Source organism: Monodon monoceros, unplaced genomic scaffold (genome assembly GCF_005190385.1).
Source record: "Monodon monoceros isolate NGI ecotype Baffin Bay Population unplaced genomic scaffold, NGI_Narwhal_1 Super_Scaffold_19, whole genome shotgun sequence".
Classification (NCBI taxonomy): Eukaryota; Metazoa; Chordata; class Mammalia; order Artiodactyla; family Monodontidae; genus Monodon; species Monodon monoceros.
The window spans coordinates 27,646,963-27,673,241 of NW_021703775.1; the positions used below are offsets into that span (position 1 = coordinate 27,646,963).

Here is a 26,279-nt window from a genome sequence, read left to right on the forward strand (position 1 = left end):
TTTTGACCAAAGAAAAGAGGTCCCTATTTCCCAGACTCCTTTTCCTCCTCTTGTGCCTTAAATGTTGATGTTCCTTGGGGCTCCATCCTAGGCCCACTTGTCTTTCTGTGTAGGCTTCTCTACTCTCCTGTCTCCCTTTAGCACCTGAATGCCAATGATGTTTAAATCGCCTCTAACAGCCCACCAGAAAGCTCCACTTGAATACCCCTTAGTTATACAGGACCTTCCAGGGTAAAACCAAATGCATCATCTTGTCCCCTAAGCCTCCCTCTTCTCCTGAGCTTCTACTCAGTAGATAATCCCGCCATGCTCCCAGCTACCCAGCCTGAAATCCTAACACCCCTCCTCCCTCCCCACCAAATCATTTGCCAAATATGTCACCTTTTTTACTGGAACTCTAAACACTTCTAAAATATGTCCACTTTTCTCCATCCTCACTGCTGCTAGCTTGGTTTTGTCCTTACTGTACTGGCTAAGAGCTCAGACTAATCCGGATTCCCTGGGTTTGAATTCTAGAGGAGATTAAATCTAACACCCAAAATGTAGCAGGATTCACTTGGGCAAGTTGTCAAATCACCTGGTGCCTCAGATTCTTCCTCTATAGAGTGGGAATATAGTATCTACCTCCTGGGGTTGGTGTGAGGATTAAATGAAATAATATATGCGAAGTGCTTTCAAAAGCGCCAGACACATAGGAAGTGCTATTATTACTGTGATATTGTTATCACTATTGTTACTACTGTTATTTTTCCTGAGTTATCACCAGTCTCCTAACAGGAATCTCTGCCTCAACCCTCATTTCCTTCTAATCCATATACCACACTGAAGAAGTATCCGAGGCTCAAATAGGGAAAGCGCAGTGCTCACGGTAACGAGTGGCGGTGCAGATTTGGGGCCCAGGTCTCATAGATTCCAGACCCGTTGTCTTTGCTATAAGCCACTCTGCCTATTTGCTGTATGATGAATGAATGGATTTGGAATAGCAGGACATCGAGGAAGGAATGAAACCAATGGAGGAAAAACTAAAGAGAGCGTCAGAGGAGGTACAGATTTTCCATACAGAAGGGATTTCAGGGTGGCAATCTAGTTGCAGGGGGTGGGAGACCAGGGGACTTGTATTGAAACTTGCTTTGAAGAGGAAGCATAGAGCTTTGCTGATGGAAAGAATGTGTAGGAGGGGCCCAGGTCCTCCCAAGAATCTCCTGGTACCTCAGAGTGGTCAGGCTCAGGCAGTGAGGACCAGGGGAAATCCTGAAGGGATCACAGGCACGTGCTAGAATAGCCTTGGCCGTCAGAACAATCTGGACCACAGGGCATCTTACTGGGAGTTCCTCCTCTGATCTGTGGCCACCCCCACGAGTGTCTGGGGAGGAAACTGATGAAAGCTGCTGCATCTGAAACTGAGTTAGCTTGGAGCTGGGGTGGATGGTGGTAAATAGGTGAGAAGAGAGGTGGGGGGCGTTCAGGTGGGCAGCCCCACAGCCTCCCTGCTCTGCATCTCCTCCACCTCCTTCTCCTGAGAGAGTCAGCAGGAGCCATGGTCTCATGCAAGAGGAAGGGATTTGGACTTGGGGGTGGGGAGCTCTGCCAACTAGCTTCTCAGGTTAGCTCTGCTCTCTGAGCTTTCTGAGCAGGGCTGCCAGTCAGTCGGCCGGCCTGCCTGCTGGGTGGCTTCTGGACCAAAGCCAGCTGGGAATGGAAGGCTGGGTAGGGGTGGACTTGTTTCAGGCACTGTCTCAGAACTCTGGATAAGGGGATACTCTTCCTGACTCGTTCGTCTGTACCTGTGGCTGGGAACTTGGGTTGCTGCCCTCCCCTCTACCCCCAAAGAATGAAAACCTTTGGGAAAGCAGTCCAATGACCCCATGTATTTTGCTTCAGGCTCCAAACTGCCTTGACAGTTCATCCTTCTCCATCTAGCAATCTTCAGAGCTCAGGTGCAGGGCAGAACTTTGGCAAGGAAAAGCCTGCCCCATCCCTGCCCCAACCAGACCCCAGCAGAGAAGCTGGCTGCACAGGCTGAGATGGCGGGGGCGGGGGGGGGGGCGCGGAAGGCACTGTGCCTCTTTGAGTGACTTCTCTGAGAAGGCTTCCCTGGCATGGGGGGCTGGGAAGGGCAGCCCTGGAAGGAGGAAGCAGTGCTCCAGCTTGTCTGACTCAGCCCATGTGAAATTGAACAGTGTTCCTTTTAAAAATCAACAATCTTGCAATTTCTAGGCTCCCTGGGAGTTTTGCAGCTGAGGTTGATGGGTGGGGGAAACAGTTTGCAACACCAAAGAACATGAAGGCAAATTCACTCAGAGCTACCCGACCACATCCCTGCCTTTGACATCGGTGTTTTACCTTCCACAAAAGCCCTGGGTTCTCTGTCATGCCTTTCCTTTTTCTTCCTGGATCTCTAATTGTCAAGCCTTCAAGAAAATGCACTTCAGTCCTTTGTCACTGAGTGTAATTTGATAAACTGAGCAGAAACACACTGCTCTCCCCATCCTTTCAAAAACTGTTACCGCCAGAGAAAGAGGATGAGGGAAAGAGATCTGAGGTCTTTGAATGGAAGTTTAAGCACGAGCGCACGCGTGAGTGCGCGCACGCGCGCGCGCGCACACACACACACACACACACACACACACACACACACACACAGAGTCTCATGCACATACCAGGACATGGAGTTGCCTGGGATGGGAGGAGGTGGCATCCCAGATTCCTGTGCGTGGGGCCTGGCCCTGGGGTCCTGGGGCGGATGCCCTTCCAGCTCCTAGCGACTCCCCTAGTTGCAGGCCTGGTTGCAACCGCCCAGTGGGCGGTGCCAGGGCAGGTTTCAGGCTATAAAGGGCTCTTGGCTCCCCGGGCCTGAGGGAACGCAGTCGCTGCGGCAGTGTCCCTGCCAGCCAGAGCCAGCTTGGGGCACTGCCGGTGTCCCATCTCCACCGGGCAGCCTACTCTTTTCCAGGCAGTGCCGACTTGGACACTGCCAGCTGCGTTCCTCGTCCCTACCTCGTTCTCTCCATCGGCAAGTCCCTTTTGGGGTTGCTTTCGTGTGGGTTGGGTGTGGGATGGGAGGAAGGGGACTGGGTGTGGGAGCTCTGACAGGGGAGGGTGCGGGTATTTTCATTTCTCTGAAAAAATTCCTTCTGGGGCAAGTGTCTGAAGCTGCGATTTCTGAGATTGAGGTACGGGGTGAGGCTTGTTCCATATCCAGGCAGAGGAGAAAGCCAGAGAGTTCTTTCCTGAGGGCCTCCCCCTTCCCAGGGCCGCAAGGGGGCGGGTGGGTGAGGGGCTCGGCCCTGGCTGTGGGTCTCTGAGCAGCTGGGAGTGAGGGGCCAGGCTGTGCCTGCATCTGGCCCTGCCAGGTATGGACGCTTGGATGGGGGTCATCATGGATAGAGCCAAACGAAAACAAAAAAAGTCTAAAGAGCCAATGATGAGAGGATACTGGGGGTGGGGTGCGCGCAAGTCACACTAGGGGACAGAGGAGAAGAAGAAGAAGAAGGAAACCTTTAAGTAATAAGTAACTAGCATCCAGAATCGAGCTCTGCTTCCAAAGCACCACCGATAGCAGGATGGCGGCTCCAAATGGGCGGGCGGGCTGGGACGCGGCAGGCGGTGGTTTTGAAGGGGCCAGAAGGTGTTCCAAACAACAGCCACGGAACCCTTGACGCTGTAAGGCGGGGGCTGGAGGAGAGTTTAGCCTCTGGGGGCTCTAGAAAGGCAGCATCCGTGGCACTGTGGTGATTTCCAAGCTGAGTTGGGTTAAGTCCTCACCCCCGACCGGCATGGACAGCGGGGGACCCAGCCCCGATCAGAATCGCCAAGGCACAGTCAGGGACTGTCCTCTAAACTGTCCTTGAAGATTGGTCACCAGAGGGGCACTGCCAGCCTTGCGGTGCCCGATCTGGAGGGAGGGCACAGCGTGAGAGAAGGGCAAACAGGCCTCGGGATGAATATCTGGGGCCACAGCTGGGATCCAGGGCCAAAGGGGCTCTGCTGATCTGCTGGGGTAGCTGTTTCTTCTCGAGTTCTGGAGAAGCAGCGGGGGAGCATGTCTGAGCAGCACCTGGTGGCACAGGGTAAGCCCTCTCCTCCACTGCCCCTCAGAAAGAAACAGAATGTTGCTTCCCCACTGGACTTGAAATTTTTCAGGCAAGGGGTCCCGCCACTGGCAGGTGTGTATAAAGAGGCCTCAGAATGAAATGGGGACCAGCCTGAGGCCCTGGGGAGGATGAGTAGCTGAGAGCTGATTTCCAAGTGTCCTTTGGTGCCAGGGAGGCAGGACAGGGCAGCTTCGTCCCTCAGGCTAGACTACCATGGGCCCAACGGGAGGCCGGCAAGACCCTGCAACCTCTGTTAGAGCCCTGAACACCAGCCCTGTTTCCTGCCCACAGCCTCCTGGTCTCTGCTCTGGCCACTGGCCACCCCTACTTTTTATCCTGGGCTTTTGCTCCTTTCCATTTGGCTATGGTTGGAGGAAGCAGAGGTAGTTTTAGGGGAAAGGAAGTAAATAAGCATCAATTTAAAAAATTCAGGGCCCCAACTATGCAAAATTAAGTGTAAAACTAACAGCTCCCCCCGTTGTCAGCTTTAATGGTCAGAAGCACGTATGTTAAACAAAGGGGCAGCTGCCACGTGGGACAGGATCTCACGTCTCATGGAGCTGCGTGCTTGATGGGGGAGAGGGTCTAATGTCTACAAATAGTGTTATCTCACAGGGCTGTGTGGAGATGAAATAGAATAGTAGCTGTAGAAGACATTTGTTGGCCCTACAGGGCTGCACACATGTAAGGGATTTGGCAAGTGCAATGTCTTTATTCCGTTGGACATAGAAAGGCTGGGATACTCCTGGGGAGCTCTGTGCCTCTATGAGGAGCAGATTTGGCCTTGTTGATGGGTGTTTCCTGAGCCCGGGAAGAGGGCACAGAGGCTGTGCCTTGCCCCACTGGCTACATATTCCAAGAGTGTCTGATACCTGCCCTCTGTATTCTCCCAGCCCCTCTGCCAAGCATTGCAAAATTCATCCAGGCAGAGCTCCACTTGAACCAGCATTCCCATGACTGATCCCCCAGTCTGTTCTGATTTCAAGGTAACTGTAAGGCTACAGGGACATGGGAGGCAAGCTGTGAACCAAGGCTTCAGAGCACTTCAGGCAATAGCTGAAGCCCCATGGAAAAAGGTTGTAGCTGGAGCAGGGGGTGGGAGGGAGATATTCTGTCCTACAGTCCAGTTCTGCTCCCAGAGCCTCACAGGTTGAGCTGTGCCCCATCTCTGGGGAGTCCACGAGGGGCCAGACATACTCCTCTCGCCAAAGGTAGGGTTGGATGATGCTTGAGAAGACTGGGGTTCAGTCTGGGGTCAGGGACAGGGTCACTCTATGACCAGGATTAAGGGTCAACCTGGGATTAGGCTCAGGGGTCGGTTTTAGGTCAGGGTTAGGGGTCAGATTGAGGTCTGGATCAGGGCTTGGTCTGGGACCAAAGTCGGAAGTCCAAGTGAAGCGGATGAAGGAATGTCCTCGGATGGAATCTGACTGGTGAAGTTGGTTGCTGACCCTTCTCTGTCCTGGCCCCACCCTTAACAAGGCTGCTCCACAGCCCTAGGATTCCTACCCTCCTCAGCACCTCCGGCAATGTAGAGAATTACAATACCATGGCTTCTTTTCTTTCTTTTTTTCTTAAGTACTCTTTGGGATTTGAGAAGAGAGATGGTTCCAATCAGGAAATCCAGCGACTACTGCTGTGAAGCCATGCTGTCCCTATGGACATTCCCCAGGACTCCACTTGGTGGCTGGGCCATAAGAACTCAGAATGACTCCCCCAGGGCCCCTCCCAACTCCCACCTGAACAGGAAGAGAGGATGAAAGTGCCCAAAAGCCAACAGTGAAGTAGGAGCGGGGGAGGGGAAGACAATGGTTCGTGGAGACTTCTGGGGCTGTGATCCCTGCAGAGTAGACACCTCCTGTGGTCTCTTGAGGTTGGAGGCAGGTGTTGTGTGAATTTGTTGACAATGATTCTCTAAGTGTACGTGCCTGCGTCTTCCTGTGTGTGTGTGTGTGTGTGCGCGTGTGTGCTTGTGCGTGCCCATGCTCTCTATTTGCCTGTGCATCTGTTTGCATCTCTATAAGGCTGTGTGTCCATCCATTCAGAGGTTGATGTCTCCACACATGGGTTCCCCAGGGTCACCTTGCCTATTCTGCCATCCCGGAGGAGTGCTGTGTCTGGGGGTCAGGCTATATTCTTAGGGCTCTTCAAAACAGCAGAGCCTCAACAATCTCCCCCAGCCCCACTCCTGCCCACTTTCACCCACCCCCCCCCCCCAGCAAAGGGAACGGTGTGGTTTTGGTCTCGTGGCTCCTGGGTACCCAATCCAGAATTGATTGTCCTGTGAAACCTCCCTGTTGTGAGGATGTGCCCCAGCTCTCTATTTCTGGGGTCACGGTGGTCCTGACAGGGACTTTGTGAGGGTCTGGGCCCCAAGCCGCCTGAGGTGGAAGTCTGAGGGCACTGAAGCAGGAGTGGAGCCACTTAGGAGCCTGCAAGCAGGCCCTTTAGGGCTGATCTTCCCTGTGAATGGAGACAGAGGGAAGGGGGGGGGGAGCAGGAATTGCCTCCCCCTGGATCTGTAGTGCTACGACTGTCCACCAGGTGGGGTTCCAGGGCAGAGAGTGAGAGCCGAGATGACCCAGCGCTAGAAGCAAGAGAGCTTTTAAATCTCCGCCCGCCACATCAACCTCGGAAGGGCTCACACGGGGAGGGACAGCACAGATGCTCGCCCCTTAGACACATACACGTTCTCTTCTGGTGAACTCTAAAATAGAACTCGTATTGGATGCAGGGGAGGTGTTAAAAGGGGAATCTAATTTCGTTTACACACACGCCATCCTAACTGAAGGTTGGGTCTTCTGTTCTGGGAGTGCAAGAGTGAACGACAGAGAAAAGGGGGCTGGGGGAAAACAGGACGCGCGGGAGAGGGCGAGCCAGGCACCAGCTAGACCGTGTCGGGGTTGGCACGCATAGCTCCATGTATCACAGACACGCAGGAGGAGAGCCCAGATGACAGACGGATGCACGACGCACAGACACACATACAGCACCAGAGAGAACACACAAACCCGCAGACACGCCACACAGCTCCACAGACGTCGGGCCGACCCGGGGACACACTCGCGCGCGCACACAGTTGCGGCCCCGGGCCACACGCACACCTCGCACAGGCACGCGCGCTGGGCCCTCAGCGGCCGGCTGGGAGAAGGTGGCCGCGCTCACCTGGCGTGTTTATTTGCTAATTTATCAATGAACGTTTGTACCCGACACCTCCCGCCTCCGGGTGCAGGGGCCGCAGCATTTGTCCTCTTCTCGGGACATTCACCGGACCAGCATCGGGGTTCCTCCGACGCAGCGGGGGGGGGGGGGCGGAGGGGACTACAAATTCGGGGGTCTCGAGGTGTCCGAAAGGAAGGCTGCGGCGTCAGCTGCCCGGGACGCGCACGGGGAGAGGGGAACTTCGGGGTCCTGTAGGGTAAGAGACGTATGGCGGGGGAGGGAAGGGACCTTGGCCTCCGAGGTTTGAGGATGTCCAGATCCGGGATGGAGGACCCCCCGGCTAGGAGAGAGTGGGAGTGGCAAATGAGAGGATTGAGGGGTTCCGGGAGATAGGAGCCAGCGGGGTCCCGCGGGATAGGAGCTGTAGACCCTAAGCACAGGTTTAGGGGCCTTTGGCGCCTCTCAGTCGAGGGGCAGTCCGCCTGAGACCTCAGCTGCTGGGGCGACAGCCCACGCGGGACTGCCTGGGATGCGGGAAGGGGGCCGGGGCCCGACAGGGAGGAAAAGAGGGAGGGAAGTAGCCTAGCAGCCAAGCGGGCACCGTGCGAGCGCACACCGTGTGTGTGTGTGTGTGTGTGTGTGTGTGTGTGTGTGTGTCTCATCTCGTCCGTCTGTAGGTGCCGGGCTCAGCGAGACGCCGGCGAGAAGGAAGAGGAGGCGAGAGGTGAACTGAGTTTGATCCTGCGGCGGCTACAAGTGGGTCCGGGGCGGGCGGCGGGCTGCGGGCTGCGGGCGGCCTGGGCGGGGCTGGAGGCCGGCGGGCGCTCACACGCTCCGGCCGCCGGCCTCTCACCACGCCTCCGGCTTCGAGAGCGCGGCGGAGGTGGGGTGGGGGTGGGGGTGGGAGTGGGGGGTGCTGGCGGAGCGCCCACGGCGCAGCCTCCCGGCTCTATATAAACACGCGCATCGCCTGGCTCTCAGAGGCACAAATTCACATTGAGAGAAGCTTTTAAAACCATCAGCCCTGAAATCCTGCCTCCTGCTTTTTCCCTTCTTTCATTCCTTTTGCCTTCCTTTCTCCCCCCACCCCCACCCCCTTTCTTCTCCCAGCAGCAACTCCTGAGCCGAGAGACTGCGTCCCGGGACAGACTGCCTTTTCTTAATTGATACAATAGCCCAGCTCGGGTTTTCACCTCCTCCCCCAACCCCACCCCGCCTCACCCCTCCCGCCAGCCGCCGCCGCCGCCGCCCCAGCGCCCGCCCGGGGCTCTGTCGCCGGCTGCGTCCCGTCCGGGCCGCGGTCCGCCGGCTCCGCACCCGCGCCCGCCGCGCCGCCTCGCCCGCCGCGCCCGCCTCGGGGGTGCAGCGGCGGCTCTGGGGCTCCGGCGCGCCGCCCAGGGCAGCCCAGGGGCGCTGGGCTCGGCCTCTCCACTCGCCTCAGCCGGGGAGCCTTCCCTCTCGCACCCAAAGTTTCTGGGTTCGTTGGAATTCAGGATTTTTTCCTTTTTTTTTTACCCTAGGAATTTGAGGGGAAAACTTTTGACAAATCGATCGCACTTTCTCTCCGCTAGTTCTCTGTCCCCACCTCTTCCCCCCCCCCCCCCGCCAGCAGGGGAAGGGGCTTACGAGAGAGGCTCCCGCTGGACAAAGTTTTCCAAAGTTTTCCGAGTGTGATGGTTGCGGGGAGAGCTAATCCACCAGCTTGATTCACGGCTTCGTCTCATCACCCCTCCAGCAGCCCCTAAGTCCGCTATAAGGGAACAAACAAACAAACAAACAAACAAAGTTACACTCCGAGTCGCCTCGTGTCTCCTCTCTCTCTTCTTTTAGGCGATTTCCCCCCACTGTCTCCGCTCCCTTCGCAGCCTCCACTTCCCTTCCCTTCCCTTGGCTCCTTGCTCCTTTTCTGTTTCGGCCGGAGGTGTCAGGACCCCCGGCGGCAGCCTCCCCTCCCCCGCCGCTCCCGTCCCTTCTCGTCTGGCCCTCCCCTCCCCCGCCGCGGCCAGCACAGCCAATCCCCCGAGCGGCCGCCAACATGCTCTTTGAAGGCTTGGAGCTGGTGTCGGCGCTGGCCACCCTCGCCGCGTGCCTGGTGTCGGTGACGCTGCTGCTGGCCGTGTCGCAGCAGCTGTGGCAGCTGCGCTGGGCTGCCACCCGCGACAAAAGCTGCAAGCTGCCCATCCCTAAGGGCTCCATGGGCTTCCCGCTCATCGGAGAGACCGGCCACTGGCTGCTACAGGTAAGGGCGCTCTAGCTCCGTTGCTCTCCAGGGTCCGCTAGCGGCGAGCACCAGGCGGATGGAGCCGCGGGCCGGCCAGGGGGCGCCGGGAGCCTGAAAGCACGGGTCCCCGCCCCGCCCCTTCCCTCCTCTCTGCCTGAGCCGCCCGGGCTTCCCCTGCCCGCCTGCGGAGTGGTTCCGAGCCCGCTGGCGCCGGGTGCGCAGGTTCAAGGGGCTGGTAAGAGAGGTTCCCGAATCCGAGAGGGCTCCCAAGACCGACTTTTTCCAGTCGCGAGCGACTCAACAGGGGTGCGTCGAGCGTCCTGGGGGCTCCCCGCGCAGCGCGAGCCGGAGGGGGCATCCAGTCGTGAGCCGCTTTCGCCTCCCCTTCGCGCTCCAGGCCCCAGTCACCGTCGACTTCCCGGGCTTTGGCGGTGTCACTGGGACCCGAAAACTGAGTCAGGGAAAGAAAGAGTGGGCCAGTGGCAGCCAGGATTGCCCCTTTAAGACCCGGGCTGTGTTCCCGCCGCGTCACCGGCCACGCCAGGTACTATAGCCCCGTTCTATGGTCTGAGAAAGTGTGTGTGTTTTGTGGTGGGGGAGGAAGGAGGTAACCCAAGGAAAATGAGAAGCCTGAGACCCGAGGTTTCTCGGCTTTCGGAGAAAAGGGTCTATTTACTTACTGGGTGGGGACAGTTTAGCAGGGGAGAGTAACTTGGGAGAGGTGTGTGTGAGACCCATAGAGTGCGTTTGTGTTTGTTGTGAGACGCCACACAACCCGCACTGCTGGTGATAATGGGGGTGGGCGCGTCGGGGACCAGACCCAGGTAGGTAATGGGGAGATTAACCTGGAATTAACATCCTCAAGTGCTAGATAATCGCTTTTGCAATTCGATACACAGCAGGTTTTTCTTTGGGGGGGGGGTCCTCTGGGTTAACCGCGGAAGGTGTGTTGTGTGGGCGTGTGCACGCGTGTTTGTCCGGCAGATGCTGTTAGGGGTTAGCAGAAGGTAGGCTGTACTGAAACAGACAGTCTCGGCCCGGGAAAGCGGAGGCGGGAGGTGAACGCAGAGACCTGTGAGTTTAGAAGTGCGAAAGTTTGGCTTGAAATTAACAGACGCGTGTAATCCGCGTGCACACACACATACACCCTGCGCAGCCCCGCCCCGCGCCAATTGACAGCAGAGCTGGGGCGGGAGGGGCACGCGAGGTTCCTCTGCCCTGCGGTTTTCCCAAGTCCCGGTATCAGCCCATCTCTTTGGGGGCCTGTTCGTGCAACAAGGTGGGGTTCACTTCAACCAATGGGACCTCCCCCCGCCCCGCTGCCGTAAAGAAATCCCCAGAGCCTCTCCCGTGCCAACACACTTAAAGGGTTAACTGCAGCGGTGGTCTAGGCTTTTGGCCGAGAATTTAGGAAATAAAATATATTCACAGGGGCGTCGGCCCCTGCCGTATTAGAGCCAATTTGCAGAATTCGCGGTCTGTCACCGCCCCCCCTTCCTCACCGCCCCCACCCCACCCCCGCCACCAACGTCCCCTGACCTTTTCTCCGAATCCCACAAGGGCTTCTGGGGCTCCGCGTCCGACCCGCACGTAAGATGGGGAGGGGGAAGCAGGCCTACGCCACCCAATCTGTTCGCCCCCGGGGCCCTTGACTCTGAGGTGAGAAGGAAATGGGAGATGAGTGTAGAGAAGCACTGAAGGGGTTAATGGGAGCCCTCTGAATCCCAGCTTTATTTTTTCGGAGTCATTTATCAGATTTTACGGGGGGACCTCCAAGGGCTCTCCGTTTCCACCGTGCGCCATCTAAACAGAGCCCAGGGCTAAAAATACAACATTTTTGTATAAATTGGACTCGCGGCTCGAGCGGCCGCCCCTATGAAAGTCCTCTTTGTGAAAACCGTGGAAACGGCGGACAAATAACTCTTTATTAATGCCACAAAAAACGCACTTTAATTATAGTTAGGCAGATCAGAGGCGGGGGAGGGGGTGCCGCGGAAGAAAGGCGGCGGCGACCTCGGAAAATTCACAACCCAACTTTTGTGTCGAAAGAAAAGAAAAACAGAGGAAACGCAGGAGAGGAGAGTCAGACGTAGTGAGAGAGACCGGTACAGCAGACCGAGGGAGGGAACCCCGCTCTCTGCCCCTTTTTGTCGCACCTCCACCCTCGCCTTGATTTCTCTTAAAGGGGTAGACGCCGTCTAGAACCGCGGCAGGGTGGCGGGAGTTCTCCCCGACCCGCCAACCTGGGAGTGGGGCGGTGTCCCCCGCGGCCCAGTCCCCCTCCTGGAGGCGCGGGCGCTCCGAGCTCGCTCCCTGTCGCGCGCCCGGGCCGGAGGCACACGTGGAAAAGTGATTAGGGCTCCGGGTTCTGCAGAGTCACTTTTCGGCAGGGCTGGGGTGTGTACACATCTAACTGGCGAATGCTTTTCCGTGGAAGAAGGGAAAGTGAGGAGGGGGACCAACCCGGGAAAAGAGGAAGCGGAGTGTCCCTTCGGGGAGTGCATGACCCCACAGGTCTGGAGCCGGCATCCGCACGTCTGCAGGCGGGCAGGCGGGACGGCCTGACAGGTGGCGCCCCTCCCCTTCTCACCGGCTGTTGCCCTGGCCGGAGAAGGGTTAATGCAGGGTGGGGTGGCGAGCTACTTCGTCAAAGGTGAGCGGGACGCCCCTGCTCCCGCCCTTCGGAGGTCCCCTCTGTTTCCGGTACCCGCGTGGGGCCGACACAGCCAGCTCCTCCGAGCGCCGGGCCCGGGCCGGGGCCTGGCTCCGCTCTGCTCGCGCTGCTGCCACCGGGGATCCGGTTACCTGAGACGGCGGCCCCGCCCAGCCCTACCCCGCCCATCGGGAAGCGCCTTCCTCTGCTCTCGCGTCCCAGACTCCAGGGCGACGACGAAAGTCCTCCTCAGTTATTTCCAGGGCATATTGCATTAGGAAAATCGCGGCTGCCGGCCCATGACTCGACCCTGCGGAGCCCTCAGAGGGCCGCCGTGTCCCTTCGTGGCCCACACCAGCGAACGGAGGAAACCCCAACCCCCATCTGTAGTGATTGCCTCCGGGCACCGACCGCTCGCCGCTATAAATAATCTTTGGCCTGCGGCCACCCCGCAGGGTCTCGCCAGCCCGTGGCCGGGAGCCTGGAAATATTTATTCCGAGAGTCTCCCGAGCGCGAGGCGGGGGAAGTGGGAGGCGGAGGTTCTAGCTTCTGGTCCCGCAGTCCAGGATATCTTTTCCCTCCCGCAAGTCATTACTAAAAAACAACCTCCCGGGGGGTTGCCCTGGGCCTCTCGCCCCCTTGCTTTATTGATTATCCTCTAGGCCCCAGTTCTCATGCATGCTGTGAAAAATAAAACCTACGTACGTGCATGCGTGTGTGTGTGGGGGGGGTAGGGGACTGGTGCCCCGGGTGGGATCCTCCGCCCCTCCCCCGCGGGCCCTCGAGGCTGGGCCTCCCAGGTGTCCCATCTGGAGATGTGGGCCCTGAGAAAGTTTTTGCGTGGCACCCGCAGGGTTCTGGCTTCCAGTCGTCGCGGAGGGAGAAGTATGGCAACGTGTTCAAGACGCACTTGCTCGGGCGGCCGCTGATCCGCGTGACGGGCGCGGAGAATGTACGCAAGATCCTCATGGGCGAGCACCACCTCGTGAGCACCGAGTGGCCACGTAGCACACGCATGCTGCTGGGCCCGAACACGGTGGCCAACTCCATCGGCGATATCCACCGCAACAAGCGCAAGGTAAGAACTCTAGGCCAAGAGCCCCGCAACCGTGCTCTGATCTTCTTCTCTCGTGCACCTCCCTCGGGGTAAGGAGTTCTCGGAGACCCGGGGACGTTCCTACCAGAATCCGCGCCCCCATTTGCACACCATGTGGGAGGATCCCGAAGCTCCCTGCCTAGACGGCTGCGATCCCAGATCCAGGGCCTGTACAGGCCTCTTCCGGGTCTGCCCTCTTGGTAAGACACCAAGCCGTGCGCACTGCCAGGCCCAACGGGTGGCTAATTGGGGGTTGGTTTGGACAACTTGAACATGCAGCGACAGGGGCGTCCAACGCCTGTCATCGTCGTGTTCCACAAACCTGGAAAAAAGAGAGGGCGGACGGTGGCCAGCGCTCCTCCTTTTCGTCCCCTGGAATTCCGAGGACTGTTAACGGATCGTTCTAAAATCACACCTAGCTTCCCGGCCACAGGTTGCTTAAGGGCGACGCGGGCAGGCGCGGGGGCTGGGGGCACCTTGTGGGCAGAGGTTGCTGGGCCTTGCCTGGGAGGGGTGAGGTGAAATTTGGGCCACTGCGCGCACCGGTCTGGACAGAGGGGGAAGGGCGAGGGGTGGGAGAACTTCGGCGAGCCGACGCGCGGCGGGGGATCAAAGCGCACCTACCCCCTCCCATAAAGAGGAAGAGAAAGTGGGTGTTTATCCTGTGGATTTCCCGAGCGCCTGGAAGAGGCGCGGAGGAGGCGAGCCAGCGCGCGAGGGGCAAGCCTCCCCGCCCCCTCCCAGGGCAGCGCCGCCGCTGCGGCTCAGAGCGCGGGCGGCACGTGCTGTTTGAACTGCAGTAACCCGAAAGCTGAGCCGCCGGCGGGCGGGGCGCCGGCCCGCCGGCTTAAAGCGGCCGCGACTGGGGTGCGGGGGTGGGGAGGGGCAGCGCTGCACGACCTCCCCTCCCTTCACTTTTTCCATTGGGTCAGAGGACTCACCCAGTTTGAAACCTAAAGGAAAGGGAGAGGCAGCCTCTGATCTCCGGGAAAAGTGGCAGAGCCTGGGAGACAGGAGAGGGCCATGGTGGGGCAGACCCCTCCTCCGGACGTCTGTGTGTGAACAGAGGAGTTCATCCTGTAGAATCTGTCGTCTTCCGAACTGCCTGCGAAGAGTAGTTCTCCGGAACAGATAAAAGGAGGAAAAATCAGAGGGGACTGGTCAGCACGTACACCACCCCGCCCCCCCCCCCCCCCCCCCCCCCGCTAAAGCACGTATTTCAGGGGCTGGGAAAGTGGTCTTCCCATCTGCTTCACTAGAGCAGGAAGCAGCTAACAGAGCCCGGGGTCAGATGGGAGGGTTCTTGGGAGTGGCTGGGAGGGGGCCCGTAGGCTCAAGAATGGGGGCTCTTCAAATATGCCGAACACTCCTTTTTTTCTTAGTCTTTGTGACTCCACCAAAAGCGTATTTCAAAGAGTTAGGAGAGAGCCTGAGCCTCAGAAACCCAGCTCCAAAGAATGTGGCTGCTTTCTCACTTTATAAAGACTTTGACAAGAACGCAATTACTGTCCCTTTCTCACAGAAGAGGAGTCCGAGGCTTGGAGAGATTGAGGGACTTGAACCAGGTCGGGAAAGGAAGAAAAGGCAGGGCAGGGCCTGCAACACGGGCATCCATGGGAAGAGTTGTTTCTAAGCCACCAAGTAGAGCCCTCCTCAGCCCTGCCCACCTGGGGCTGCCAGAAGCTGAGGGTCAGGGTGGAGGTGGGGAGGGAGTGCTGGGGGGAAGAAGGCTTGGTCAGGACCTGAGTGTGAGACCCTGGGGGTGCAGAGGGCTTTGGGGAGAGGCTGTTGCCCTGCAGTTCCCTGCACCCTCTGCCTGACTTGGCTTTGGGCCTCCAGGTGGGGAGGGCCCTCCTGGAAAGCTCCAAGGTTTTGGCTTACATCATCCATTTGGGAGGAAGGAGGGGGGGCACAGATGAATGCTGCTGGAGGAATATGCAGGGGAGGAAGCTGGAGTGAGGGACAGGGTGAGGGCGTGGGACCTGGGTGGGGCCAGAAAGGAGGACCACAGATGAAGCATAGATAGTCTCTCTCTTTCAGGCACCCTTGCCCTCTAGCACCTTGTGGATAAGGGAGCAGCCAGAAACCAGCTCATCCTGATAGAGGCTTGGGAACCCGAAGCAGGGTTTCTGTGTGCTAGTTGTGTGCTTGCTATGTGGCATGTGTGTGGGTCCTATGTTAAATGGGCAGATGAAAACATCCTTCCCCCGCCAAATCTCTAATCAATGTTCCATAAACTTAAGTTTACTGAGTAGCAGGCCTTAGATTAGATACAAGCATAGAAGCCGGAAACTTGGTCGTTGCCCTTAAGAAGTAGAATCTAGCTGGAGAGATGAGAAGAGAGTACTCAGAGGCACACAGGTTGGTCCTGGAGAGAATGGCCAGTCTGCTGGACCCAATGCCCAGTGGACCCAACTTGGCCAGGGTGGGGACTGCCCTGTGCCACTCACACTGCCTTAGCCAGCCCACGCTGCAAGCAGGGACCTGGCTGGAGAGCGGGCTGCTGGGCCAGGCCCAGCCTGGTTAGGATGTACTCGCAGGAAGTGGGGGCCAGGTGTGCTGAGGCCCTGCTGGCGGGGAGCTAGGACCGTCACTATTTCCACTGGGGCTGCTACCCCACCCCTTCTCTGGAGGTCTGACCAGGTGTGCTGGGAAAGGGGTTCCTCACAGCCATCACTGCACTCCAGGTGTTTGTCCAGTCTGCCCTGGTGGTCTAGGGCCAAGAGGGAGGGGTAGGGTTGCCAGGGAGAACGTCCAGAATACCTTGCCCAATCTAACAGAATCCTCTCTGGAAGCCAGGCCTGTGTCCCTATAGCTGCGACCTCAGATTCTGTCCCTCGTCCTTTGTTACCCCTTCCCTACCTGGGGCCAGGAGGTCTCTGGTTCATGGGGGAGGGACTGCATCTCTCTTTGTATGCAAAGAAGCTGGGAATTGCCCTGGAAGGGTGGATGGAGTCTGATAGGGAAGATGGGGCGGGAGGGTTACCAGAGAAGGGGGGTGGTTGTCATGGGTAGTTCTGGAAGCATCCAGTGCCCAACCCCACACACCAGGATCAGACATTTCCTCTTTTCCTCTGGAGATAGGGCTGGGCCTCTTTGCACCAAAGGGCCAGCATCTTCAGGGCATTTCAGGCAGTGGCCTTGAGATTCTGTCAGAGAACTTGGAGTACATCCCAAGGATGAACTTAGCTTTGGAACTCTGGACTGGAGAGACCCTAGGAGTGGTCTTCTTGCCCCTCCTACCCTGACCCCTGGCTTCAGGGACTTCTGTGCCTGTGGCTGAGGTGGGGGGACAGCTCCAGACGTTTTGGGGATAGGAATTAAGAAGCCTGGCCTGCCCACCCACCGATCCTCACTGACTTGGCCTTTGGGCCCCGTCCTGGCTCGGGGAGGAGCTCAGGCTCAGGGTTACCGCACTCGCCTCAGAAATCCTCTGTAGGCTTGGGTTTATGTCGGGATGGAGAGGCCAGGAGGTGCCTCAGCAGGAGGGCAGAGCCAAGAGGGCCCATGGTCGTGGGGTCCTGGGGGAGGCTGGCTCAGACTGGCTCCAGGTGGCCTTTGAACCACTGCACAGCCTCTGGCTTCAAAGTCATGTCTGCCAGGCTCAGCTCAGGGCAGAAGTTTCCACCTGTGTGGGATGGGAAGGCGGTGGCATGGCCAGGCAGCCCTGCTATTGGGAGCCCTGTCCCCACCCCCTGGCAGAGGCACGGAGCCTTTGTGCTGCCAGCGGAGGTCTTTCACCAAAAATTACTGTAGCATCAGGGGCTGCTGAGGGGGCAGGTGGCAAGAGCGGATGTCTCTGAAGGTCAGCGGGGGAGGGTGCCCACGGCCAGCCACCAGGGCGCCTGGGAGTGGGCTCCTCCCTCTGCGTGCCCTTGTGTCAGGCAGGGGTGAGTGGTGTGGGCCCTCCCTTTCACCCCCCTCCGCGTCCTTTTCCCAGGGCAGGGTGGGGTCCAAGGCTGTGATGCTGTGATGCTCGCTCTCCCAGCCTTGGGAGACAGTTGTGGCCTTGGCTGGAAGTGGGGAGGCTTGGCTGGGGTCTGCTCTGGCCCTGATCCCTCTAAGCCAGTTGTATCCGTTCCAGGTTCCTGGGGCTGAAGGGCAGGGTGGGTGTGCCTCCAGGGGCTGACAGAGTAGCCGAAACAGCTGGCCTTACCCTCAGAATAAATTTGGGCCCTAGAGGAGCGTCCCCTTCTAGCTCTTAGATACATCAAGAGCCCCCAGGACTGGTAGAGGGTGGCTCAGCGGGGTTTGGATTGGTGGGAGGCAGGGTGTTCAGGGACCCTGGTGAGTGTGGCCAGTTGTGCCCCAGACTGTGACCTTGGGAAAGCCCTTCCTTCTTTGGGCCTCAGCTTTCTCAGGGGGTTTTTCTATGGTTGGAGGAGGGATGGGAGGGTCTGGACAGAACTCAGAGCCCGGCAGGTATGTGCCAAGTGCTGCTCTCTCCCCTCATCCACAATGTGCTTTTGTTGTGTGTAGAAGAGTTGGGGGGACAGTCAGAGCTGGACTTGAGTTGGGGACAGATACTCTGCCCACAGATGCTAGGGACCCAGAAGGGGCATACCCAGGCTGGGGGATCTGGCCAGCCTCTCCCAATCAGAGGGGCTGAGTGGGGACTGGCTCGGGAGGCAGCCAGGGTGGAGTGGAGGTCCAGTGGAAATGCCAGGCAGCTGAGGGATGACGTCCTTTCTTGTCCTCCCCCTACTTGAGCATAAAGTACGCACCTTGGCCTCACCCCTGCGCTGTTCGGACAGCTGCCTCGGCGGCTGCCCGCCCTCTGTTATTCTTTCCACTCCTCAGGCCGCGGCCCTGGTGGCTTGGCGGGGTGGCCTGCCTAGGCCCCCACCCTCCCGGGCAGCTGCCTCCATTCCTCCCAGTCTGAGTCACTGGACCGGGGAGTGGGTCCCCTCTCTGGCTCTTCCTGCTTCTGAGGCTGCCCATCCTTCTCTCCATCCATCCACAGCTGCCAGTTGAGAAGGGGAGGTTATCGGGCTGAGCGGGTCAGCATGCAGGGTCATGGGGGTCCAGTGAGCGACTCCCCTCCCAGGGGCGCTGGCTAAGAGGCAGGAGTGGGGAGGGAGGCCTGGGGATGTGGGGGAGACATTTGTAGGAACAATTATACAGAGTTTGAGCCTTGACAAGCCCCCTGGTGGTTCCCCCGACCCTGGTTATGGATTCAGCTTTTATTGCAGGGAGAGCGAGAACCCAGGATGTGGGCTCTTGAGCCAACTGCATTGTTGGGAAAACCCATAGAGGTTGGGGGAGGGTTTCCAAGCACATCCTTCAAGGCCAGAGCCCGTCCTGCTCGGGGTATGTGCCTGGAGTTCCCAGGTCTCCCGTGCACTTCCGCCCTGCTCTCCCCAGTGCCAACCCTGATGGGATGTCCATACCTGCTTCTCCCTGTGCAGGGCTCTGCCCGAGCCAGGCTGGTTCCCGGTGACCTTTGTCCAGCATTCTTGGCTCACTTGTGGGAATTCCAAGGGAAGCCCCAGAGGGAAACAAAGCAGCCCTGGCTCCTGCTGCAACTGCGGTCAGGCCGTGGGCTCTGGGGCCTCTGGGAACCCTTCCCCTCTTCACGATGAGCTGCTCCGCCGGTGCCTTCCCCTGTGCCCAAGTCCTGACCCTGATCGCCCCCACGTGCCCAGGCCTTCCTGTGCCCTGGGCAGCACCTCCGCCTCCTCCTGGCCTTTGTGGTGGGCGGTGGTTTCTGGACTGCCCTGGATTTGGGAAGTGCCCACGTTGTTAACCCTGGGCACGGTCCCAGGGATGAGGCCCTGGAGTTTCCCGGCGCCTGGGAGGCTCTGATGCCTGTGGAACAGCTGGGCGGGAGGCAGGGGCATGGACTTGGTGACCACCGAGCAAAGCCCCTTGAGCCTGGAGTGCCCGCAATCTGCCTTTGCTCGGCTTCTCATCTGGGTAGTTTCTCCACCTCTGGGGGCCTCTGAGGAGAATCATGGGACAGCCAGGAGGAAAGGGACCCCAGAGCATCCAGTTAGACTCCTTTCTGGGTCAAGGTAAGAGCCCTGGTCGTGGCTGAAATTCTTTCAGAAGCCCCACCCCGGGGGGCCTGCAGGTGCAGGCTTTCCTGCAGTCATTTCAGCTCCTGACCTTGCTCAGGGCCCCTTCCCACCTAGAGGTCAGGTGTGGACCCCCTGCCCTTGGAATCGCTCTGCCCAGTCCCAGGTCCCCATGGGTCCTTCCTGCTCTCCGTGGCCCCCAAGGCTGGAGAAGGAGCGATTCAGCCGGCCATCGCTAGAGGGCGCAGGGAATGTAACCTTTGGGACAGACGGGGCAAGGCTTGTCCCTGGGTCCTGTCTGGCCACTCCTCGGGGTGCAGTGGGGTCCCTCAGAGCTCCCCCTTTGGTAACCTTGGGATGGCCCTTCCTGAGCCACCGTAGCGCATACGAGGTGTGTGAGTGGGGGCCTGGCAGGCACTTACACCAGGTGACTGTTGCCGTGCCAGATTCTGGGCTTCTTTGAGGGGAAAGCGTCTACTTAGGGACACACGGATACTGGTGTTCGTGTGATCTGTGCGTTGAAAGGGACCACAGAGATCACCTGGTTCAACCTTACCAATTTACAGATGAGGAAACCATGAGGCCGCAAGGTGACTTGGCCATGATCCCACAGTAAGTTGGTGGATGATCCGGGAATAAAACTCAGGTTTCTGGGTGCCCAGCCTGCCTTTTCCCACCACCCACTGCATCTTAGGAGCCTAGCTGGCTTTGACTTCGGCTGGTCCTGGTCGGCATGGGCCTCTGCTTGATTCCCCCTCCACATGCCCACCTTTGGGTCCAGGTGTCCTGCGTGCTGGGGGCTCTGACCAGCCCCTGCTACGTTCCCTCCAGGGCAGTGCCCTTGACTCTGCCCTAGGTTGGCTGGCTTTGGCCAGACATGGCCCCCCTGCCCCTGCCTGCCCTACCTCCAGCCTCCCCACCGACACCTGGCAGCCACAGAGTTATCATCCTGCATCCCTCATGAGCCTGCTTGGCTCCCACGGACCACGTACTGCTCCTTCTGTGGGCTCTTTGCTGTTTCATAAGGGCCCCTAGCAGGCCAGTGATGGGCTCTGGGGCAGGGCCCCACTCCTACCCGTAAAACTCCTAGACCAAGAGTGGAACCTGGCATCCTAAGGACACTAGGGTCCAGGGGGGCAGGGCTGAGGCAGAGAGCGCCCTGGCGGGAGGTGGCCCTGGAAATTCCCGGGGCCCTCACAGCTGAGCAAGGTGTGAGTGACCTGGCCAGGCCTGGGCTGCCCCTGGCCACCTCCCCTCATCCTTCTACATTTCAGCTGTCCCTTAGCAGCAGGAGCAGCCCCAGACAGTGCTGGCTTTTCTGCCCCTCACCGGCCTCCTTCCCTCCCTCCCTCTGCCCACCGGGAATTTCGGAATGAAAGTGCTATTGTGAACGCCTGGCTGGGCCACTGAAGGGCCAGCACTGTTATTTCTGCAAACCAGCCCTCCCATTAGCCATGCAGGGCTGAGGCCAGGAAAATGTTACCTTTTCCTCCTTGAGCTGACTGCAGGGGAAATTCTCACATTTACAGTTTGTGCGGTGGTTGTGTTTGGGGGCAGGAGGGGAGGGTGGGCGCGTGTGTGTGGTTTGCATGGGGTTGATGGGGGTGCGGCTAGAGGAGTACTTGTCTCCTTCCTCTGCGCTGCCCGCCCCCCCCCACCCTTGACTTCCCCGGTGAACTTTCCCTTGGCCCCGGTGGGGGCACCCCCTTCTGCTCTGGACTCTGGGGGTCGGGGCTAAGCATTGTTGGTTGCCCGTGTGACCCACCGGCCAACAGTAAATAAACTAACATCTTACCCTCTGCTGTACACCCCGGGCAGCAGCGTGAAACTATGCGCAGGGGCATCTGGGTGAGGAGGGGGCAGGGAGGCTGAGGAACTTGCTCAGGAATCAGGAGGATAGCAAGCGAGGGAGGTGGAAACAGGGACTCACTGGCTACTTAAAATGGACCGGGAAGATGTGGGAAATTAAAAGGCCTTCTGTTTGGCTTTCTGATCTTTTGAGGTGGGGAGTCTTGCCCCCATCCCCGTGCCTCCAGACCCGGCCACACTGAAGACATTTGGATGGCACAGTTAACAAACCCCCTACGATCTCTACCCAGTAGGTATTTCCCAGGGAGTGAGAGCAGTCTTGGGTCTCAGGAAGTCCTGCTTGCAGTCTAGCCTTGGACTCTCTTGCTCTCCCATCAGTGGAGTAAAAGAGCCACTTACTGCTTTCCACCTCTTCCTTGTCCAGTCCATTCACCTGTGTTCTGTTCCTCCTGGGCACGTCTGCCCCGTGGCCTGGGCATTCGGGAATGGCCCCTGCAGTGGAGGGGCAGCCTCCCCTCCAGCCCTGCCCAGCGCCCTCTTGTGTTGCCCCCCACTCTGGTATGGCCACATCGCCTGCAGACCTGTTGGCAGCTGGACTGCCCAGTCCCCGGGCTTTGCCATTATTTGGAGCACATGATTTTCTGGGGTTTCAGAAAGGAATGCCAGCTCAGGTCACCCTGTGAGTGATGTTGAATGTCCCGACTTTATGAACTATGTTTTAATCCCGTCCTTCCCCTGCCTCCCCTCCACGACGTGGGCAGTAGGAGGGGGGTTCAGAGTAGAGGAGCCAGCAGAGGGACTGTGTCTGGAGACGGCAAGGCTTGAGCTTGGTCAGGGTAAGGACCTGGAGTTTTCCCTGATCACGGTCGTGGGAACGGTGCTTCAGCTGGGCCGAGCGGGCAGGCCAGAGTCCATCTGACCCTCTGCTTTCCAGGTCTTCTCCAAGATCTTCAGCCACGAGGCCCTGGAGAGCTACCTGCCCAAGATCCAGCTGGTGATCCAGGACACACTACGTGCCTGGAGTAGCCACCCCGAGGCCATCAACGTGTACCAGGAGGCACAGAAGCTCACCTTCCGCATGGCCATCCGAGTGCTGCTGGGCTTCAGCATCCCCGAGGAGGACCTCGGGCACCTCTTTGAGGTCTACCAGCAGTTTGTGGAGAACGTCTTCTCCCTGCCTGTCGACTTGCCCTTTAGTGGCTACCGGCGGGTGAGCACCCAGGGCCTGGGAGGAGAGGAGATGGGCATCCGTGAGCCCACCCTGAGGGAGGGGCGGCTGACTGCTAAGATGGTCACTGGTCACACAGACAGTAGGGAGGTTTCAGCGGGAGCCTTCCCCCAAGGTCACTGCTGCTTAGATGGGAACTCTCAGAAAAGTCCCCACCCTGCCCTGCCCGGCCTTGGGAGGAGGCCCTCAGTGACCCTGCCCTTCCCCTTGGGTAACCAGATGGCCTCCTCCCCGCCTCAGGGCATTCAGGCACGACAGACCCTACAGAAGGGCCTGGAAAAGGCGATCCGGGAGAAGCTGCAGTGCACGCAGGGCAAGGACTACTCAGATGCACTGGACATCCTCATCGAGAGCAGCAAGGAGCACGGGGAGGAGATGACCATGCAGGAACTGAAGGTGGGGCACCCCTCCCCAGCCACCTCAGGCAGCACAAACGCCTGCGCTCTGTGCTGGGGCTGCTCAGGGTGGGAGCACACACACGGACGGGGCCGCCCCTGCCCTCCCCATGGCTTGCTCTGCACTCAGTCCTGGTGGTGAGTGGTCCTCACAGCAGCTGGGCCCCACTGTCTCCATCCCACCCACAGTCCCATCTACCATGTTGGAAAAGATACCGAAAAGTGGTTCTTAGTAACCCTGAACAGACACGGCGTCCGCAGCGTCGTTGACCCCCTCACTCTCCCCAGCCAGCCCCCCACCCCAGTATTCACTATTTCAGTGCATTTCTTGGTCACAGTAGCCCTAGGAGGTCACCTAGGGGAATGCAGGCCCAGAAGGAGAAGCCACTTGCAGGAGGGCAGCCTCAGCCCTTGGGGAAGAGCAGCCTTTTCAAGTGGGTGGCACTTGACACTCTCCCAGCCTGCCTGGCACTGGCGATGCCCAGTTGGGCTGCTGGCCCCAAGACTGTCCACACTGGGCTCCAAGAAGGGCTTCCTGCCTGCCCTTTCTTAGGGTGGATGTTCCACCTGAGGAGGGAGCATTAGTTCATCCTCGTCTAGACTCTGCCACTCTCGTGCTTGCCAGGTGCCTGTGGACACTTCACTGCTGACTGCTCTGTCCCTACTGTCTCTGCTTCCCTGTATTCTAGCTCCAGTTTTTTTTTTTCCTCATGAGCCAGGAAGGAGCCCCAAAGACTTTCCCATTTCATAAGAAGTTTTGTGACTTGTAGGTGGTGCCATGGCAAGTAAAGGACCTGTTCTTTCACTCCCCTCTCTGGGCTCAGCATCCACATTTGTAAAATGCAGGGCTTGGAACAAGATAACTTGGTGGGGCCTTTCTGTGGGGCCACTGCTCCCCAGAGGACCCTGGAGGGGCTCTACGTCTTCTGGGGACCACCTTCCCTCAGCCTTCTCACTGCAGTTCCATCCCAGGTCCTCGTGGGTATGACCCCAGACTGCTTTCCCAACCCCTCAGCTCTCTTGACCACCTACCAGATGTCCTCCTGCGGAGGGAGGAAGGAGCTGGGGCTGCCAGTCTGGAGGCCCAGGTTGAGACCCTGCACCTCACCCCCACTCGCCCGCACAGTGCCTGCTCCTTGGGATTTGCTCTCTTTCTGCTGTGAGCTCACTGCACTCATTAGGGCTGCTGAGGCCGGCCCTGGAATTCGGCAGTGAGTGAGAAGCAGCCCTTCCCCAAGGGACTTTTGGGCTCGTGCTTCGGCCCAGCCAGGGGACTGGACCCGTGACCTCTGTCCATCGTGGCCCAAATGGCTCAGCAACGTGAGGCTCAGAGGAAGCAGCAGGGCCCAGCTAGATAACCCTGGGGCCTGGGGGACACCGGCAGAGAGGGGTTGCACCGGCAGAGAGGGGTGGCCTGGGGCCACCAGGCCGAACCCAGGTTGCAAGCGGTGCTTCTTCGCTGCTGCAGGACGGGACGCTGGAGCTCATCTTCGCCGCCTACGCCACCACCGCCAGCGCCAGCACCTCGCTCATCATGCAGCTGCTGAAGCATCCGGCCGTGCTGGAGAAGCTGCGGGAGGAGCTGCGGGCCCAGGGCATCCTGCACAGTGGCGGCTGCCCCTGCGAGGGCACGCTGCGCCTCAGCACGCTCAGTGGGCTGCACTACCTGGACTGCGTCATCAAGGAGGTCATGCGCCTGTTCACGCCCGTCTCCGGTGGCTACCGCACTGTACTGCAGACCTTCGAGCTCGACGTGAGGCTGGGCCCATGGGCTGTGGCGTGGGGGCGGTTGGCCGATGGGAAAGACCAGCTCCCTGTGGGGCACCTCAGCCTCATGGGGAGACGGTGCTTGCTTTCAGGGAGCTTTCAGGCTGACGGGAGGGACCCAGCAGGGACCCTGCCCCAGATGCTGGGTCAGATGCAGCCCAGCTGGGCGCGCTGTGAAGCTGCATGGGGACATCTATAAGTAGATGGACTGACATGCCAAAAGGGGAGGCTGGCCAGGCCCCCGGGGACCACAGTGGGGTGCCTCCAGGAACATCTGGGTGGGGGCTGGCAGGCAGAAGGTCCTGGGTCCTCTCAGACCTCCTCTGGTTCTCACCACTGCATCCCACCCCTGCCCCCGCCTTGCCTCCAGGGTTTTCAGATCCCCAAAGGCTGGAGTGTCATGTACAGCATCCGGGACACACATGACACGGCGCCCGTGTTCAAGGACGTGAACGTCTTCGACCCTGATCGCTTCGGTCAGGCGCGGAGCGAGGACAAGGATGGCCGCTTCCATTACCTCCCTTTCGGTGGTGGTGTCCGGACCTGCCTGGGCAAGCACCTGGCCAAGCTGTTCCTGAAGGTGCTGGCGGTGGAGCTGGCCAGCACCAGCCGCTTCGAGCTGGCCACCCGGACCTTCCCCCGCATCACCTTGGTCCCCGTCCTGCACCCTGTGGATGGCCTCAGTGTCAAGTTCTTTGGCCTGGACTCCAACCAGAACAAGATCCTGCCAGAGACGGAGGCCATGCTGAGCGCCACGGTCTAGGGCGCCAGGCCTCGGGGCGGGAGGCGATGGAAGGGTAGAAACCTGTGTGTGGGAGGGGGCTGGAGCCCGGGGAAGAGGAAGGGCCCCCCAGGCCTTGCCCGCCCCTCTTCCCCTCCCTGGCAAACCTGCCCCAAGTCAAAAGGGCTCTCCGGGGTCGGGCGTTCCCCCTGGCCCCTGCTTCTCTCTAGTCTCTCCAGTCCCCAGCAGCTTAGCTCCCCCGGGAAAGGGCCTGGCCCCCCGCCCCGCATGCCCATCACAGTGTTAGATGTCGGCTGTGCTGCAGCCTTTGCTTGTGATGTTCTGAACTGGTCTCTCCCCTCCCTTTTCTTTCGGACTCTTTTCATGTGAGGTCAGGTGGTTGATGTGGGGGGAGGGAGGAAAAGAGGTGCCCCCTTTGGCCCTCTCTTCAGCACCCCTTCCCCTCCTGCCTCGGCTCAGATGGGACGAGTGCCCCTCCCGGTGTGGCCACCAGTGCCCGCGGGGAACAGCATCCTGGGTAATAGAACACCAGTCACCCTTGGCAGGGTGGGGCCAGGCTGTAACCAGCCTGGAGGCCCACCCCTTGCCGTTTTGGACATTTGAAATTACCTATTGCTGCTACTTTTTCTCTCTTCTGACCTTAGGGCAAAGGAGCCCCAGGCCCTGTCCTCCCAGCATCCTCCCTGGTGGCCCTGGGCACGTGCACTGACACCCGCACCTTTCTGCCAGGCGGCCTGGAGCCCACCCTGCTCCCTGTTACACATACACCCAAGGCCCTCGGCTCATGGATGGCCTTCCCCCCACCCCCATATTTATTCACTAATATAACCGAATCTTGGTGTTACTGGGACTGGAACAAGTATCTCCTCCATCCCCTGGCCTCCATCCCAGCTGTCCCCGGCAGGACTTCTGCAAGTGACCCAGCCCCCCCCCCCCCCCCCCGCCCCCCGCCGGCCTAGGGTCGAGCAGCTCCCCCAGGTGCCAGACCTTCTGTGGGTTCAACCTCAGAGCCTCACTCCCGAGGTGAAATCCAGCACATCTGCCTTTGTCCCCTGGTGGGGATGGGGAAACGGCCCACCGCCTCCCTCCTTGCT

At 59.3% G+C, this 26,279-nt stretch overlaps 1 protein-coding gene across 2 annotated transcripts; it reads left to right on the forward strand.

Moving 5' to 3' along the window:
* The first annotated feature begins 9,291 nt into the window (after positions 1-9,291).
* On the forward strand, positions 9,292-26,024 carry LOC114900801 (cytochrome P450 26B1). 2 transcript variants are annotated; one of them, XM_029232272.1, is made up of 6 exons: positions 9,292-9,495; positions 12,985-13,209; positions 21,988-22,263; positions 22,522-22,677; positions 24,145-24,429; positions 24,814-26,024. In XM_029232272.1, exons 1-6 carry the CDS (start codon positions 9,292-9,294, stop codon positions 25,204-25,206), a joined length of 1,539 nt encoding a protein of 512 aa, XP_029088105.1. In that variant the 3' UTR covers positions 25,207-26,024. The 2 variants fall into 2 exon arrangements, with proteins under 2 accessions (XP_029088105.1, XP_029088106.1); XM_029232273.1 differs by lacking the exon at positions 12,985-13,209.
* Positions 26,025-26,279: the final 255 nt, after the last annotated feature.